Source organism: Oryza brachyantha, chromosome 1 (genome assembly GCF_000231095.2).
Source record: "Oryza brachyantha chromosome 1, ObraRS2, whole genome shotgun sequence".
In the NCBI taxonomy this organism is placed as follows: domain Eukaryota; kingdom Viridiplantae; phylum Streptophyta; class Magnoliopsida; order Poales; family Poaceae; genus Oryza; species Oryza brachyantha.
The window spans coordinates 23,865,760-23,884,263 of NC_023163.2; the positions used below are offsets into that span (position 1 = coordinate 23,865,760).

General features: G+C 43.7%; 1 protein-coding gene across 1 annotated transcript; it reads right to left on the reverse strand.

Annotated features, from left to right (window-relative positions):
• Positions 1–1,047: 1,047 nt before the first annotated feature.
• LOC102713322 (proline-rich receptor-like protein kinase PERK15) lies at positions 1,048–16,977 on the reverse strand. The gene is made up of 11 exons (XM_040527857.1): positions 16,822–16,977; positions 16,675–16,718; positions 15,358–15,545; positions 7,584–7,898; positions 2,894–3,355; positions 2,703–2,789; positions 2,517–2,587; positions 2,343–2,419; positions 2,085–2,232; positions 1,828–1,989; positions 1,048–1,695 (listed from the first exon to the last, which is right to left on the reverse strand). Exons 1-11 carry the CDS (start codon positions 16,975–16,977, stop codon positions 1,318–1,320), a joined length of 2,088 nt encoding a protein of 695 aa, XP_040383791.1. The 3' UTR covers positions 1,048–1,317.
• Between the last annotated feature and the right edge of the window lie 1,527 nt (positions 16,978–18,504).

Sequence of the window (18,504 nt, forward strand, 5' to 3'; positions counted from 1 at the left end):
ATAAAAAATAATGATATCTCATGATAGCTGAGAAAAATGATATTTCTATGGACAAAGGACCAGAACCAGCATTGGAGAGAACAAAAGCTCGCCATAACAGACAGCCACGAGCCACGAGCAAAGTTGTAGCTCAAACGGCCTTGCCAGCAGTCTCTGCAGTCATCAGAGCGCATCCACATCGATTGACAGACCGTGAGACAAACGACCTCGCCTGCAGTCATCAATGCATCCGCTTCTCCGTCGCTAAAGTTTCACTTATCATTTTCCCCTCCGAAACCACGGGCCGGCGGTACCACGATAACCGACGATAATCACAGAGAAACTACACCAATTTAAATTCATAATTTTGAAATTGATCGTCACAGTTTAAGTAGTCAAACCACACGATATTGGATATTTGATGATTATTATAACAATTTTAGCAGTAAATATAATCGTGGCTTGAGCAACGATTATTGTGCTATATCGAAGTCTTATCGTGAGCGATAATCGTTTCAATTTTCCAATATCAATAATAATAGTTTTGGCATAAAAATTATGCTATATGTTACGATTATCCCGACATATGTTATGATTATCGTGATATATCACCATGATTTTTTTTCAGATTTTGTCCAATTATTTTAAAAAAATTGTCCAATTACTTTGCCGCAGCTAATTTTGCTGAAAGGATCTACAGACAACCAACCTTCCGTACATAATACACGTACGTAATATTTTTTATCGACAAAAAATATCTAAATTATAAAATACTAATAATCAATTAATTAACAAATTACTAAATTATCCTTTTCAGTGAATGACTCAGATTAATTTTACAGTAGAATGCACACGATGAAGAGTTGAAAACGATCGGTTTCTTGTACTCACCACCTCGGTCCATCGAATGCGTCATACAACTTATTCCGGCATTCAACCATGTAGCTTCATGTTACGCATCGTTTTGTGTAAACTGAAACTTCTGTATAGCATGTCAGAATCCTCAGTACGGATTCAAAAGAAAAAAAAAAGAATTGTATGTACCAATGATATGAATATCATTCCGGCTTTTAAACAAATCTCATCCTGATGTTTATTCACCTTGGTGGTTAGTGAATGTAGATACAATTTACAAACTTCCACCCCAACAAAAATTGCATGAATTCGAAAAATCAAAGAAACAACCGCAAGGATTTGAAACGTAATCTAATTCACAGTGACAGTATATCGCTTGTATATACACGAACAAAATGATTCAATTTCAATCGATCGATCGCAACCTTGACGATCAGGTACGTCATCACCGGGCTCGCCGGCCGGGGCACCGAAATTCCGATATCACACCCGGCCGCCGCGTCCTGCCTGCCTGCTCGCGGTGGTACGCCTGCTCAGCCTCTCCGTGCCGGTCACCTCGCCGCTGGCGCCGCCGGCGGTCCTCTGCACATCCACCGTCACCTCGCCCGTGTCGCCGCCGGCTGCGCTGCTGGTATACTCGGTGGACGGGTTCAGCCCGTACTCGCTCGTCGGCTCGCTGAACTCGCTGCTCGTGTACTCGCTGACGGTGCCCGTCCCGGTGACCGAGCCGAACGCCATCTTCTTCAGCCGCCTCATCTGGTCCGTGGTGCCTCCCCCGGTCCGCTGCATCGCGCTTTGCCCCGGCGTCACGCCGGCGTTCAGGTCCTCCGCCGCCAGCTCGCCCTCAAGGTAACGCACGATCTGATCATTTCGAGTAGAGCATCACCATTTAGGATTCAAGGTACGTTATTGTTGAAACCACAGGTCGTGCGGTGCGTTGCGTGTTTGATTCATGTCGGTAAAGGTGTGAGGAGTTTGAGTTTTGGCGGGAACCTGGCTCATCCGCGGGCGAGACCGCGCGGTATGGCGCACGGCGGCGGCCGCGCAGGCGATCAGCCGCTCCATGTCGTACGAGTCGAAGTTGTTCTCCAGCCTCGGATCGACCAGCTCATCAAAGATCCCCTCGTCCACAGCTCTCCCTAGTAGGGGCTTCGCCTGTTGGACACAGAAGAGATGGCATCTTTCATCATTCGTCACAAAATGGAAATCTACGTGTTCGGTTCAAGGCTTCGGAGGAGAAGCCCACTCACCCAAGCAACCAGTGTGTCAGGTTGGTCACCATGAGACATCATGATAGGCTTCTTCCCGGTGATCAGCTCCAGGAGCATCACGCCGAATGAGAAGACGTCGGAGCGGTCATTCACTTTGCCAGTGGCAGCATATTCTGGAGCCAAATATCTGGAGAGAGAGGTTTTTGACAGCGCAAAATTTAGTCGGCGTGGTGCGTGCACTGAGGCACTTATGATGTACGAGCACAATTGATTGTTGGGTTGTCGTGATGTGTTTACCCAAAAGTTCCCATTACGCGCGTAGAAACAGCCGTCTGTTCAGCTGCTTGGTATTTGGCCAACCCAAAATCTGCAACCTGTACAGACAAGAGTCCACCTTTGCGATCAATACGCGCGTTTAACGTCAATGGTTTTTGCAGGTGTCATTTTCATTTTTTTTTTTTGGCGATTTACCTTTGGCTCGAAGGTGTAGTCCAGCAGGATGTTGGCCGCCTTGATGTCACGATGGATAATCTTAGGATGACCTGACAACAGCAAAGCAGAACATCTCGTCAGAAAACTTCACGAATTTCGCACATATTCGGGGTGACGAAATCTCGAAACAAAAAAACATCATATCAAGAACACATGTGGACTCACAATCCTCGTGCAGATACGCGAGGCCCTTTGCCGACCCGACCGCGATCTTCCACCGCCTCGGCCAGTCCAGCGCCGGCCGGCCGCTCCCTGCAGAAGCCGACCAATTTACCAATGCGACCACTCGTGTCAACCTCAGCTCCGCATTTTTGATGCAGTAATGGTGTAGTCAAACGGGCAGCGCGAGTACTTACCGTGCAAGTGGAACTCGAGCGTCTTGTTGGGGACGTACTCGTAGACGAGAAGGCGCTGCTCGCCATAGATGCAGTAGCCGACGAGGGAGACGAGGTTCTTGTGGTGCACGCGGCTGATGATCTCCACCTCGGCGCGGAACTCGCGCTCCCCCTGCCCGCTGCCGGAGCGCAGCTTCTTGATAGCCACCTCCTGCCCTCGCACCGTGCCCTTGTACACTTGCCCGAACCCGCCCTGCCCAAGCAGGTTCGACTCCGAAAACCCGTCCGCTGCCGCGGACAGCTCGTCGTACCCGAACGCGCCGCCGGTCACCACGATGCCCGGCAGCGCCGACGCCGACTCGGACGCCCCGCTGCTGCTCACAAACGAGTGCGGCTGCAGCAGCGGCGGCGTCGACGATGGGCTCGGCGACAGCGCGTGGGACTGCAGATGCGACGGCGGCCGGTGCGGGTCGTAGGGTTCGACTGGTGGCACAGCAACAAACAAACATAGAAACAGTCAGTTCAGCTCAACGCCGCGCACACGCACGGATGCAACAGAGAAACTATTCCTCGACGCCTCGACCCAATTTCACGAGCATTCCCTAGTATTCCCAACTCCCAATTAGACAAAAACAGTTAAAACTAACAGGTGTTCAGAATGGCGGGAACGTGCCATTGTAACCGCGCGGTGCACGCCGCGAGACACGGGACACCAATCGGACGCGATGGTATACGACGTCGCACGTTACGCGATGCCGCCGTGTCGCTATCCACCACCATCGGTCACTCGCGACGACTAATGGAGGGCGTGGATGGGGCCCGCATCAGGTGGGGTCCGCGACACGCACTGTCGCGTCGACGTGGTCGCCACGTAGCATGATCTCGCGCGCGCGCGCGCGCGCCAACTGCCGATTTCGTGGGGCATACGCGTTAACGTACCTGGGAAGGGTGGGAACCCCGGGTGGTGCGGCGGCGGCGGCTGGTGGCGGCGACGGCGCCTCTTGCCAACGAAGAAGTAGATCAGCCCGGCCGCGAGGCCGAGCACGACCACCGCCGCGACGGCCACGCCGACGCCCAACAGGGTCCCGCTGTTGGACTTGGAGCCGGAGGAGGCCGACTGCGGCGACGACGGCGGTGGCGGTGGAGACAAAGATATTCGCGCGGGCGGCGGAGGCGCCGCTGGTGAAGCTGGGACGTTACTGGGCGGCGGTGGCGGTGACGGATTAGTCGGTGGCGGAGCGGTTGGGACGTTGGGCGGCGGCGGGCTTGGGACTGGTGGAGGGGGCGATGGCACGCTTACCGGCGGAGGTGGCGACGGCGTCACCGGTGTTGGGGTCGGCGTCGGCGGAGGAGGTGAACGCGTCACTGGTGGAGGAGCCACCGGTGGAGGAGGAGTCACCGGAGGGGGACTCACGGGGGGAGGTGTAACCGGTGGGGGACTCACCGGAGGAGGTGTAACCGGTGGGGGACTCACCGGAGGAGGTGTCACAGGTGGGGGGGTCCCCGGCGGCGGCGGCGTAACCGGAGGGGGTGACACCGGTGGGGGAGTAGTTACCGGAGGAGGAGGCGTCACGGGCGGCGTCTGCGGCGATGGAGCAACCGGTGTGACCGGCGCCGCCGGCGCTGGAGAGGACATGGTGGCACGCGGCGCAGTTGCAACGTTAGGCTCTCGATGTGACGATTCGTCGATCACGACCAAGACCAATGGGCAAGAGAAGAGGGAAGACTAGGTGCAGATATCTATGAGCTGGACGCACTTCACCACGAGGTGGTTTCCACTTTGGCCGTGTACAATTCTTGGTTTGCTTGCTTGCCTGGTTCAAGCGAAAGCAATATGAGCTGCACAAGCGAGACTTGGGAATTGGGATCTCTTTTAAAAAAAACTCAAATCTCTTCTGTCTTGTGTATGATGGTAGTTAGCTAGTAGGGTTGTTAGATAAGATTGACCGTGCTGAAGTCAGAGTTCGGTTAGATGGATGGACTGTGCATCGTTGTGTTAGGATTAGTAATGGCGCTAAACTGCTAATCATGAACTTAATCATGTGTCTTGATGCAAGTGTGCGCATGTGACAGGTATACCTGGTCAGATACAGGCAGACAGCGCGACACCAGCAGCTAATAGCCTCACCAACTTCGGTTACAAGGGAGCAGCGTGAGCCAATGACAAAGGCTAGACGGCTCATTGCGTGAAGTAGCAAACACAAATTAACCACTTGCCGACCTGTACGTTTGTACTACTTCTGAGCAGTGGCTGCGGTTTATGTTATCTCAGGAGACAACAGACAAGCACGGCCGCCGATCAGCCTTCGATACTGCTATGAAACGATCGATTTTACTCTGCCCATGATAAGAGTTTGCCAGTGTCTCGATCCATCGAGTGGAGATTATTCTTCTTCTTTGCAACTTGCTGAAAAGTGGTCTTGGTTAAGAAAAGCCGTCGCCTATAGGCTATAGCACACGCAAAACCAGCAATTTTCCTTGACTGTTTCTTGAGGTGGAAAGGGTTGCCAAAGAGATTGGTTACGTCACGGCGTCACGATCGGTTCTATACTATAATCTATGCATATTAGCAGGTTGAATGCATGTTATTGCTGTTCTAACCGGAGTGACCAGCACGTACGTTTTCGATGCCCAGCAGTATCCCAAAATCATCGCGCAAAAACTTTCAGCAATAAACAGCACAGAATCGATTTAGTATTTGCTATGATTTATAATTTACTAATTTTAACAAATTAGTACCTACTTGTACTCTGGTTGAAGACGCTGTTTTATCCCTTTCGTGATTAATTCTGAAATTCGTCTCCTCCCACCGAGCATCGCATGTGCTCACATTGTGTATAACCATAGTGGAATCGAATGTTTTATCCGTAATCTATCCTGCTAGCCCTATGACCTTAGCTGTTGTGACGTACGTGCACATTGCCTCTATAATTTAATAGAGCAATTTTAGTGTAAAATTTGGTATCCTCTACTATCTAAGATATCAAATATCAAGAGGTAACAAAATTTATATAGAAAAAAATAATATCTTCTTGTACATTCTCAACGACCGTAAAATCACTTAATTTAATATTTATAATATTACCGAGTATCAAACTATATTCAATTTGGTCTTGCAATTATATTCTTTTATGAGTTAACGGTTCCAAAATTCATAATCTAATCAAATATGAAATTGAGGTCGATTTGAAATATCAACTATATCATTTTTATGATTTAATAATTCTAAAACTCGTAATTAATAAATATTAAATTGTACTCAGCTTGGAGTCACGAGCATAGTTTTTCATGATTCAATAATTCTAAAACTTAGAATTAATAAGTAGTGAACTGTACTTGTTTTGGGGTCTCGTTTTCATATGGAAGTAACATTATTTCGATGGCATGTTTTTTTTATCACATAGATTAGACGGGCTTTAAAAGTGGCCCACGACATTCTGGTGTAACACATTGCATGGGCTTTACAAGTGGCCCACACAATGTTAAATACCAATTGGATTTCACGATTGATGGTTATGATAATACGATTGACATAATGGCCTAACATTTTCAGTCAACATTAACGTGAGAACTCATTCAGAATACCTAACCGATATGTTATTTTATAAATATGCTTCAAAATAAGCTACCGCATTAGTAAGAAAAGAATTTAAATTGTTAGATCATGGTATGTCAAGATTATAATAGTGTAATTTGATATATGGAAATAGAGTTTAAATAGAAGATAGTTATATATATAACCCAAATCTATAGAAATAGAAGCTAAGAACTGTATATGAAATCCAAGTTTATTTTTGTAGAGATTACATATAGATATAGAAATAGTATTTAAGAGTTTGCTTTCATAATCTAAGTCTACCTCTAAAGCTCCGTGCAAAACTGTGCGAGATAATCTTATAGTTAGTACGAGTATAGTTTTATTCCGTGGTAAAATGACTAATTGTAACCAATTGTAACGTGAGTTAGGTAAATTGGCTAAGTGATCGTCCCTAAGTTTTTGCCATGCTCACAATACACCTTTTGGTCCAATATGGCACATGCGTAAGGTATTAAAAAATGTAAACTTAACTATGGAGCCATTGCATTTTTCACAATTTGATTCTCTTTGTGTGGACGTCAAATAGTGTGCTGGTTAACCAACACCGTAATCTATGTTTTTATAGTATTGTAAGGTTTGCTTACAACTACTGTATTTGAAACGGATGCAAGAAAAGACGGCACATGCGTGACGATTTAAAAACTGTTCCATTGTGTTAGTCCTAACGTGCGCCCAGAATGGCGCGAAACATGCCCCGTTTGAACCGCGCGCCGCCAGACGAACACAAGACAAAGACAGTATCCACATCGAACGCTCGCGCTGGTGCACGCCGCACGCTACGCTACGCTGCCGTGTGCCCGTGTCGCTATCGATCACAGCCACCACGGCACCACCATCGATCGCCCGCGAGGCCGCGACGCCTCGTCAGGGCGACGCCGCGAAAACTGGAGCTCTCGCGCGCCGTCGCCCTGGCGACGCACGTACGTCGCAACATCGACATGCCCGCGGTGTAGCACTGTCTCGTGCAATGGCCGCGTCGCGTGCCAAATTGTCAGTACGCGAGTAAGGCGATATCTATGCGCGTAACTTACTTGGAAACGACGCCGGGTACGGCGACGGCTGATGGCGGCGGCGGGGGCGCCGCCGCCCCTTGGCGACGAAGCAGAAGATCACCCCAGCCACGAGGCCTAGCAGGACCACCGCGCCGACCACGCTCGCGGCTACCACGGTCCCGCTGTTGGACGGCGGGGATGAAGTTATAGTCGACGGCGCCGGAGGCGCTGGTGGTGAAGATGGGACGTCGACGGGAGGCGCCAGCGGAGACGGGATGCTGCTGCTGCTCGGCGGCGGAGAGGTTGGGGACGCCCCAGGCGCCGGCGGGCTTACGACAGGCGGAGGAGGAGATGGCACATTCACCGGCTGGGCTGGCGGCGGCGTCCTGGGTGTTGGTGTCGGGGTTGGTGGAGGTGGCGACGGCGGGGGAGGACTCTGAGGGACAGGAGGTTTCGGCAACGGGCTGGGACTAGGCGGTATAACAGGAGGAGGAGGTGGCGGCGGAGGAGGCGGCGGCGGCGGCGACGGCGACGGCACAGGAGTAACCGGCGACGGCACAGGAGCAATCGGCGACGGCACAGGATTCGGCTGGGGAGCGGACATGATTGCGGCCGGGGTGAGTGCAACGTGCTGCTCTCGGTACGAGCCGTAGACCATACAGAGTATCTATATATGTAGCCTGTAGGCGCGGGCTGCATTTGGTAGTATCTGTGGCCGTCTGAAAACACCTTGCCGTGGTGAGTCAATCTAGTAGTACTAATCATCATCATGAAACTTAATCATGGTCGCTTTCTAACCGATGCCAGTGTGGCAGGAATTGGTCAAGATACAATAGCACCAGGTCAGCATCGGCTGGGGTTACTTATATAGCATGCTTGCTTATGTTTTTAATTCGATACCTTTGATTTTTTAAATGATCATTAGTCTTATTTGATTCTTTTATAAATATACGTTGATAAAACAAATCATAGCAAAATTAATCGTTATGTATTTTTTAAATAAATCGAATAGATTCAAACGTCAGTAAATTAAAATAAAAAACGAAGGCATAACTACAGTGTCGTTACAGCTATCGACTTGTGAGCATAAGAATTCACCCGTTAGTCCCTATAAAGGCATAGTAGAGGATGTGCGAGTCCACTAGCAGTAGCAGGTACTATCCAGTAACCTTAACAGCTTCGGCTGCAAGGAGTGAAAATGTGCCGGTGATAAAGGCTTGAAGTTGAAGTATCATAGCTACTCTGGTGACTAGCGAAGGGGTTAATAGGAGAAGTCAAACGGTACATTTATAAATAAAAAATAATTTATGAATGAAACTTTTATATACATATTTTTAGTGATTTAAGATTAGAAAATAAACTTTGATGAAAGACCCAAAATTAACTTTAAATTTAAGATTAAAAATTTAAATTTTAGCTTAAAAACGAAAACGACAAGACAAGTATGACCACAAATGAACCTAGCTGTTGCATGCGGGACTTTCAGCTGTTTGTTGGCTCTCAGAACACAAATAATGCCACCAATCAGTATGTAGGATTCTTCAGCAACTTGCCAAACAGGGTTTGGGCTTAACTGAATCCACCTCCTATTGCAAACGCAAGCCAACAGTTTTTCCTTGGCTGTTTCATGAGGGGCGGGGGGGTTAGTTGCATGCTATTGCCGTGTAAGAGTACATATATATTCATCAACCACGTTCTCAGATGCGAAAACAACCTAGGAGGACAGATAAACAGGTTCTGGTTGGTGATGCACAATACATTTTGAGATAACGATGATGGGTGATGAACAATACTTATATAAAACAACCTAAATAATATTCTAGTAAATTGGACCGATGGAACTATAGATTGCAAAGTAGGTACAGGTCGCTCACTCGCTCATATTACAGATTACTCAAAGTCTCAAACTACTCACAGAGTTTGTGAATCAAAGTCCAAGCTCACATTAGGCGGATTAGGAAGGGGAAGTTTTATCGCCGGCACGGCGTAGGAACGCCGTCCGAAATTTATTAAGCGGATTAGGCCAGGTTGAGCGATATAGGTTAAGCAAGCAAGTTGTCTTGGCTATTATTTTTTATTTTTTTACTAAATTTGCAACCCCCTCCCACTACCACCACCCCCAACAAAAGATAATGAAGTTAAAAAATAACTAACAGATACGAGCGTTGAGTTAAAAAAATAACTTATATATGTGTGGGGTGTTTATTACGATAATTATGAAGTTAAAATTTAACTGATGACAACACAAAAGGAATATATGCGTTTACTGGTTAAGGAGTTAAAAATTAACTTTCATCACACATTCAACCCCACTACTAGTGTGTTAGTTAAAAATTAACTCATATGCCTAGCATGTGTTGTATTGTTCGATAAGTTAAATTTTAATTACATAGTATAATAGCATGCTTGGTGGTGGGTGTGTCAGTTAAAAAATAATCAATATGTGTACAACGTGTTCTTGAGCTAAAAATTAACTCGCGCTCACTGGCTTGTATTCGTGTTCAGTAAGTTAAAATTTGACCGAAAGAAGTCAAAACTTAACTCACTTTATTCGGGGGCACCCCGCAAGTAATTTAAAAAGTTAAAATTTAACTGCAGCGTGCAAAGGTGGAGTGGTTGCTCTGTTGGTGTGTGATGTGTCACGCGCTGTTTATTTCTTAGCGCTCAAAGAATATATATATATATATATATATATATATATATATATATATATATATATATATATATATATATTGTTTGAACAAGTATTGCGAGATGATTGGTAACTTATACTCGCTTTTTAAAGTTGTGGTATCATGCTACTCTACTTACCAAGAAAGAAGGCGGCTGTAAGTTTTAACTCATCAATGAGTACAAAAATTTAGTGTTTTGCAAGCTGGACAGACTTCTACTACCGGAGGTGCAGCTCAAAATGATCATCTTCATCAAATATTTGTATTTGGCTCTCTATCTTATGGATACTGGCAAGTTCTTAACATATTTAATTATATGTTTAATTAACATGAGAGTGCATGTGGCACCTATAGTGTTATAGTCAATTCGTCATATTCCATACGTCATATTGAATCAGTCCGAGGTCTAAATGCTTCAACCTGCATGAATGCTCGATGTGAATCATATCATACCCTTATGGTTGCAATTAAACTTTTTAAGGATTGTAATTCCTTATGGCGAGTCGTTGAAGTCTATTTGTTGAAAGGTAAAGAAGCATATATTTACTCATATAAACATTCTCAAAGATGGTGGCGGATGACAGTAAATCTGTCATCCACCCCCACCAACTCCTTGATTTTTAAAAGAAATAAAATAAGTATAGAACTACATGTCAACCATATCCACTAACTTTCTATTTTTTTTCGTGAAAAGAAAAAAATTGCCTTCACCTCCACCATGAGTCTTTTAACTTTGCAAAATCACATAGATTACGGTGAATGGTTAATCTGCCTTCACTACCACCATTTGAGTCTTTTAAATTTATATATATACTATTATTCTTTGGTGAATGTGAGAAACTTGGTATATAGAAAACACAATGTGAACTAACATTTTTTTTAATTCTCAATCCTATCAAGTCAAATGTAAATATGTGTTACATGCCTAGCAAGTTTATATTTAGGATAAGGTGTAGATGTGCATTTGATATGATAATGTCGTCTTCTTTTTCAAAAAAAAAAAGAAGCAAAGGACACATTAGCATAATGTTTTCAATACAATTAAAATATACTACAACTGTCTTTAAATATAACATTTAAAGGATTCTAGGGATGAACCTATATTCCAGACTCATCCCTAAAATCTCTTGCATTAACAGAGGGTATCATTCAATCAACCGCAGATGTTAAATTTCCAATTAACAAGATAATTTTATATTATCTACTTTCTATATTAACAAAAGCTCATGGTAAGATAAAGAAGAGATAAGAGTCACAGAAAAGGTTAAATTTCCCATCTGCCACAGAAAACCGATGCTAATCCCTCAGTAAAATATTGTGGAAAATAAGGGACTACAAAAACAAAATAAAAGACATTTTGAAACGAGGGATCACACAAAATTTTAAGCACAAGTAAGGAATTCCCCTTATATAGAAGTACCAACAGATATGCAACATAGCAAGCGGCCCTGCGCTCTCCCCATTACTCCATAATATGCGAATAATCCGTATAGACACCACTCATTGCATAATTATTTGTTTCTTAGTGTGTAGGACTAAGCTAGAGTTGGACTTTTGAATCCGTACGAGTGACGTGCATGACAATATTCGATGTATTATTCAAACTTTGGCAACCATTAGGTTGCTGTGAGAAACATTTGCCTTTTAAGTTGCAGAAAGGATTTGTTCCATTGTACAATAACACCGGTAACCCAATAATATTGTTAGCACTAGCAAGTCTTCAAAATGGCGTGAACGTACCCGTTTGAAGCCCACGACCATGACCAAATTAACCATTATCACTTGCCACGACTGCGGATATAAGGAAAATAGTACATGCAATCGCGCTAACACCACAAGTTTACGATATATGATATCGTTGATTTTTTATATGTTTAACAATGTCTTATTAATTAAATTTTTTTTATAAATATATAAAAAATTTAAGTTATAATTAACATAAAGTTGTAATGAATCCAATCATTAATTACATAGAATAAAACAAATACTAAAATATATATAAAAAGTCAATTGCATTACCTATTAAAATATGAGCGGAGTAGTACGCAACAGCCGCAAGAGCCTAATTAATTGTATCAGCTGCAATGACACTGATCTACAGTACACCATGCCGTTTCAGCAATCTTAACCGTTTGATGGAGGCGGTCAAGCAAAAGTAGCAAACAATGAGCTTCAGTGCTACACTCCCACACACACATTATGATATATTTAAGCCATCCATTTTAGCAAAACCGTTTAGACGAAGTTCAAATGGCTTGTTTGCGTTCATAATACAAAGGCAAAGGGATAGGAAGGTGATGCGCGCGTTGTGTACCTGGCAACGATGAGGGCGGCTGCTGTTGGCGACGTCGCCTCTTGCCAATGAAGAAGTAGATCAGTCCAGCTGCGAGACCGATCACGACCACTGCGGCGATGGCCACTCCCACGCCTACTGCAGTCCCGGGTTTGGATGATGGGGGCGAGGGTGATGTTGTTGGTGCTTCGGCAGATTGTGGCGATGGAGGTGGAGGCGACGACAAAGATGTGCTTAAGGGTGGAGGCGCCGGTGAAGATGGGACGTTTTCAGGGGGTGGCGGTGAAGGTGGAGGGCTTCGAGTCTCAGGCGGCGGAGGGTTTACGATAGGAGGAGGAGGAGGAGATGTCACCGGTACAACCGGCGGAGGCGGGGATGACGTCACAGGAGTTGGGCTCGGCGTTGGCCTTGGTGGAGGTGGTGGTGGAGGATTCACTGGAGGTGGTGGTGGAGGAGGAGGAGGAGGCAGTGGGGGAATCCTTGGAGGAGGGGCAGGACCGGGAGAAATCTCCGGAGGAGGTACAGGAGGAATGACCGGACGCATAGGGGGTTCGATCGGGGGAATCACGGGAGACACAGGGGGTTTAACCGGAGAAACCACCGGAGGAACAAGGGGTTTAACCGGGGGAACCACTGGAGGCATTACCGGAGGAATAGGGGGTTTAACCGGGGGAACCACTGGAGGCATCACCGGAGGAACAGGGGGAATGACAGGAGGAGGAACCGGGGGTACCTTTGGAGGAAGCGCTGGAGGTGGTGACAGGTTCTCCGGAGGAGGTGGTAAAGGTCTTGCTGGAGGAGATGGCGAAGGTGTTGCCGGTGCCGATTGAGGCGGGTTTGCTGGAGGAGGCTGTGGAGGCCGATCAGGGGGAGATGGAGGGGCCTGCGAAGGGCTGGCCATGATCGCGCACCGTGCAAGTGCAGAGTACGTGCAGCTCCCAGTGTGATCACTGAACGACCAATAGGTCCGACACTGATAGGCAAGAATAGAACATCACGAGCTTATATATATACCTACGAGTTGGGCGCAGTTCGCCACGAGGTGTTTTTCGGCTTTTCGCTTTGGCCGTGCAGGTCCTCGCGTTGCTTGTTGCTTCACCTTTCAAGCGACAGCAGCAACAGATGCACAGGCGAAACTTGCTATCCCTGAAAGGACTGGGTTAATCCTTTCATTTATTTTGCCTGGTAGCTATCAGTATTAGATAAGAACCGTATAAAGTCAGAACTTGATTGGATTGTGCTAGCATTAGAAATGGCACGAAACTGCTAACCATGAACTTAGTCATGGGTTTTTATACAAATGTAGCATTAACCAATTATCTAAAAAAAAGTGTAGCATTAACCAGGTAGACCTGGTCAGATACCGGCAGAGCACGTGAGAGCCAATGACATAGGTTGACAGCTTAATACGTGCAGCAGACCACACAAATGAGACTGTGCCCTTTTCCCCTAGAGGCCCTGAGTAGTGGCGTCAGACACTTGTAGCATTCATCAGTAGACAAGTGCGGCTAGCAATCAAGCTGTAAGATTCAGAAACAATGTGTTTGCCCTTGTTTTTGTGCTCGGAATTTCGTCACTATGATGACACGTCAACTTAGACTGATATGTCGAACACGAGGCTAGTCTTCTCGCTTATGTTTATATAAACTAAAATTCAAATTTTTTATTTGGAGTTGATTTTACATTTTTTCATCGCGGTTTATTTTTCAGTCTTTCCTTTTTAGATCATTAAAAACACGTATATAAAATTTTATTAACATTATAAAAAATATCTTATTTGGGAAAAAGCCAATAGATGAGGGCAAAAATCTATGCAATCTGTGATTGTTTGGTAGTTCCGCTGTATTATATTATGTCACTTCAAGTTTATCATAAATCAAACCTCTTCAAATTTGACTAAGTTTATATAAAAATATAGTAACATCTACAGCACCAAATTAGTTTAATCAAATCCATCGTTCAATATGTTTTTATAATACATTTATTTTGTGTTAAAAATATTGCTATAATTTTTTATGAACTTGGTAAAATTTGATGAAGTTTAACTTAGGACAAAGCCAAAGCGACTTATAATATAAAACAGAGGGAGTATTACTAAATATAAGAACACATGTAGAATCAGAAGGAAAGAACAAGCCCCGCTACATCAGTTTTCCTAATTCCACTTAGAAGCTCAGAAAGCTATCTTAAGAACTTCGAAGAGACAACTAAAGATCAAGCCAAAAACTGCCCTAGAATCGGTCACTGTGAGGTTATCCTCAACTGGTAAATTGAAATAGCAATTTGGTCACCCATAGACTTTTTGAGTTCACACTTCATGATACACACCAGCAGAAAGAAAACACATCTTGGAAGCAACTAACTAAAAAAGAACTAGCAAATTTCATGCAATGCCAGTAGCTATTAGAGTGGATGAGACTGTGACAGTTCAATTATATAAAAGAAATTAAGGATATCAAATGTTCAAGTTGAGATGGTTACATAAGTTTTTCTAATATCTGGTGCATGGGGTGACATCCATAAACACGATATGTTAAACAATACTATAACCTTATTAAGTCTAATCTAACATATATACCCAGTAGTTTGAAGGAGGCTGCAGGTACATATGATATGATAATGGTGCGTCAGTAAATCGACTTGTGCAGTCAAAGACAAAAAAAAATATTGTTGAAAAAGAAACAAAGATTTTTAAAGTTGTTAGCATGCCATATAGAAAAGTCCAGAATAGTTTATTGCTCCTAGTGCAACTAAAACATGCCCTTTCAACCAACCAGACTAAATTAACATTTCCAACAAAAGAATATCACAAAATATACCTTGCTTACTAACAGTAAAAGAAGCTCAGTGAAACACTGCAGTAGAAAACAGAACTCAGTAACAAAAGTGTATTGACAGGTTACAGGTATGCAACATAACACAATTAGTACCAGGCCTGTGGTCACAATTCCATTTATAACTTTCCTGAAAATGTTCAGTGGATAACTGAGACAAGAGCTCATAGTATGCAAGATGTTCCAAATAAGACAGTGGCTCATAGTATGCAAGATGAAAGTCAACTATGGTTCCATCAACATGGAGCAGGGCATGCTCTGCTGTAGCAGTGAACGAATGCTGACTGTACAAAACATACTATCAGAAAATAGTTAATACTCTTACCTATTGTTTCCATCAACATGAATCAGAAAAGTAACTTCAATACTGTTCTTTCTCCAGATCTATTCAAATACCCTTACCTATTGTTTCAGTAGTCCATGAGTTACTGCTAATTGGATCTAATACATAACATTGTGAATATTGAAGTTTTTATAAATGAAGAAAATACTTGAGTAATAAAAGGGCATAGAGGTATGGAAGAAAAAATTACATATATGGTAGTATGTCAAGTTAATGTGAATAACCTGTGAACCTAGAACAGAGTTGCCCAACAATTGCCAGGCAACTGAGACTACTCAAGCAGTTAGGCTGTCCACAGACAAGGTGAACGTATCGGTATATTCAACATATAAAGGAACTTAATGTTTTTATAGGCAACCCAAACTGAAAAGGTCCTGGTCACCTACCCATGTATATTGTATAGGAAATACACTGGGCATAGTGGCTAATGAACAAGTATAATAGAAGAGTATTGGAGTGAAAAATTTTGACTACAAATCAAATATCATCGAAGCCGCATAGGAACAATTATATCGCCTTATCAGTACTTCAATGCAACTTCCAATCCATACCATTTTATTTAGAGTTTATATTGGGAAGCTATGAAACGGCCCATATAACATCAACACACTCAAAGCCAGAATTAATCGTAAGAAAGTTCTTGGTCAATCATCTTGCCTCATGGGTATCACTGCTATCATTTTTTTCTGTATCTCGTTAGCTAATCCAATAGCCCGTACTAAGTGTTGGCCACAGACTAGAGAAATCACATGCTAAAATCATTCATTCTAATTCGTTTCAGAATATCAAAAGGCTAAAGTATGCTTGTAATTAGTACCTAAAGAATCAAATCACAAACAGCATCGCATAACACTGTTATTCAGCCGAATTTAATTCCCCAGATTTCAGCAATTGAAAAAGGACAACAAGTCATTACAGCTTATTCAACAGATCCAAAGCAACAGTCTGAGCATTCCAAAATACTCGATCCAATTAAAACAGTATGGAGAACAAACCGAAGGGGTAGTCCTTCACCCGATCACAGCCAACCAGACCAACGGCTCGAAGCATCCACCGGAGGGTGAACTCACAGGAACTTCCTGTACGGCCGGCCGGCGTCCTCGTCCTGCATATGCTGCAACCAACCAGACAAGCACACGCAGATTCTCCGTTAGGACCTGGATAAGCCAAGGAGACATGGGCAGGGAAGAGGAGGAGACTCGGAGAAGGGGGATTACAAAATCGCGGACGATGCCCTTGTAGACGAGGATGGGGACGGCGAGCCCGAAGAGGCCGACGACGGCGAGGCTGCGGCGGGTCCAGCGGAAGTTGAACTCGAGGTTCTCGCGGCCGGCGTTCCACTCCTCGATCCACTTGTTCTTGTGCACCTCCATGCCGCCACCCATCTTCTCTCCTCTCCTCGATCTGCCGCCGCTCCGGCTGCGAGGGTGCACTGTGGTGGCTCGAGAAAGGGGAAAAGGCTCGATGGCGATCTGGTTTGGGGTTGGGTTGGGGAGGGAGACGGCCGCAAGGTTGCTACTGCCCTCGCCCCTCTGGCGTTTGGGGATTACAAAAAGGCACAACCGGTGGACGGAAACGTACTCTGTCAATAACATAAACGAAGAACGGAAGCGCACTAACTTACTCCCGAATGTGTTATATTAGTTTGTTTTTCTTTTGCCGGTACTATAACCGAATTAAGCAAAATTAATTTGATTAATCCTAACTCAAAAGTGACAAAGAAGTTCGGTTTCGGTCTTTTCCTCGCGCAACCGCACTACCAAAAATATTGGTTCTGTGTACTGCAGCTGCAGTTGTGCTGCAGATCCAGCCGTTGCCAGCCCCCAGACACACCCTCAAACGCTATGTGTGATATAGCTTAATTGAGAAAACCTCAAAACCCTCTTTAGAAAAAAAAATGCGATAACTTCATATAACCAATAGATGTCACCTTGCCACTTAATGCAAAAGCATTGTTATTCTGAAATTCGTAATAGTTACGAATCATTTGTCACTGTGACAAATTTTGCTATAGTGCATCTAAATTTGCTAAGAGACATAAAACTATGTCATGGATTGTTTCATTATTTTATCCAAATTAAACAGAGAAATTTTATTATTCAAAAAGACAAGAATATCCCTTGGGCCATAAGCTTCTAACTTAGTGTTATAGTAAATATTTACTACGTCCATTCAGAATTATAAGTATTTCTAGGTTATTTAGCATAAGTTAAGAAGATGTTAAAGAATTCCCGTGCAGCTATTTTAGTGGTCAATTTTTAATTTTTATATTAATTAGATGTCTTTTTTAAATATCTGATTGGTTCTGGAATTATTGGAATAACTAAAATCATAAGAAAAAGTGCATAAATATTTATATTATGGTATAAAAAATGATTCATGCAAAAAACTTATATTTTAGGACGGATGGAGTATATAATAACGTACTCAGGCTGTATTTTTATTAGATAAAACAAAAGATATAATATTATCTAACTTTTTGATAACTATATCATGTATAGATGTTAAAATTAGTTACTAGAAAGCTAAAAAAAATATTTTATAAATGTGAGATGATCAACTTATATTAAAAAAAACATTTTGTAAAAGTACAACAATTAATCATTCAGAAAACATGCACATAAAAGTTGAATAATAATTTGCACCTAGACGGCCAAAAGAAAGCAGCTTTAGGATGATTATAGATTAAGAGTTACATAATACGTAATTCTAAAATCCATTTTATTGAAAATTTTAAAATTCTGAAAAGATTTTTTAAAATTAAATTATTTTCTGAAATTTTGGTTAAGTTGGAATAAGTACTCGTGGCCACCATTTAGTGTTCGACCAAACCAACTCAAATAACATGTCCAATTATGCTGGAATAAATGATGGCTTTAGTGTCACATAGATAATACCCC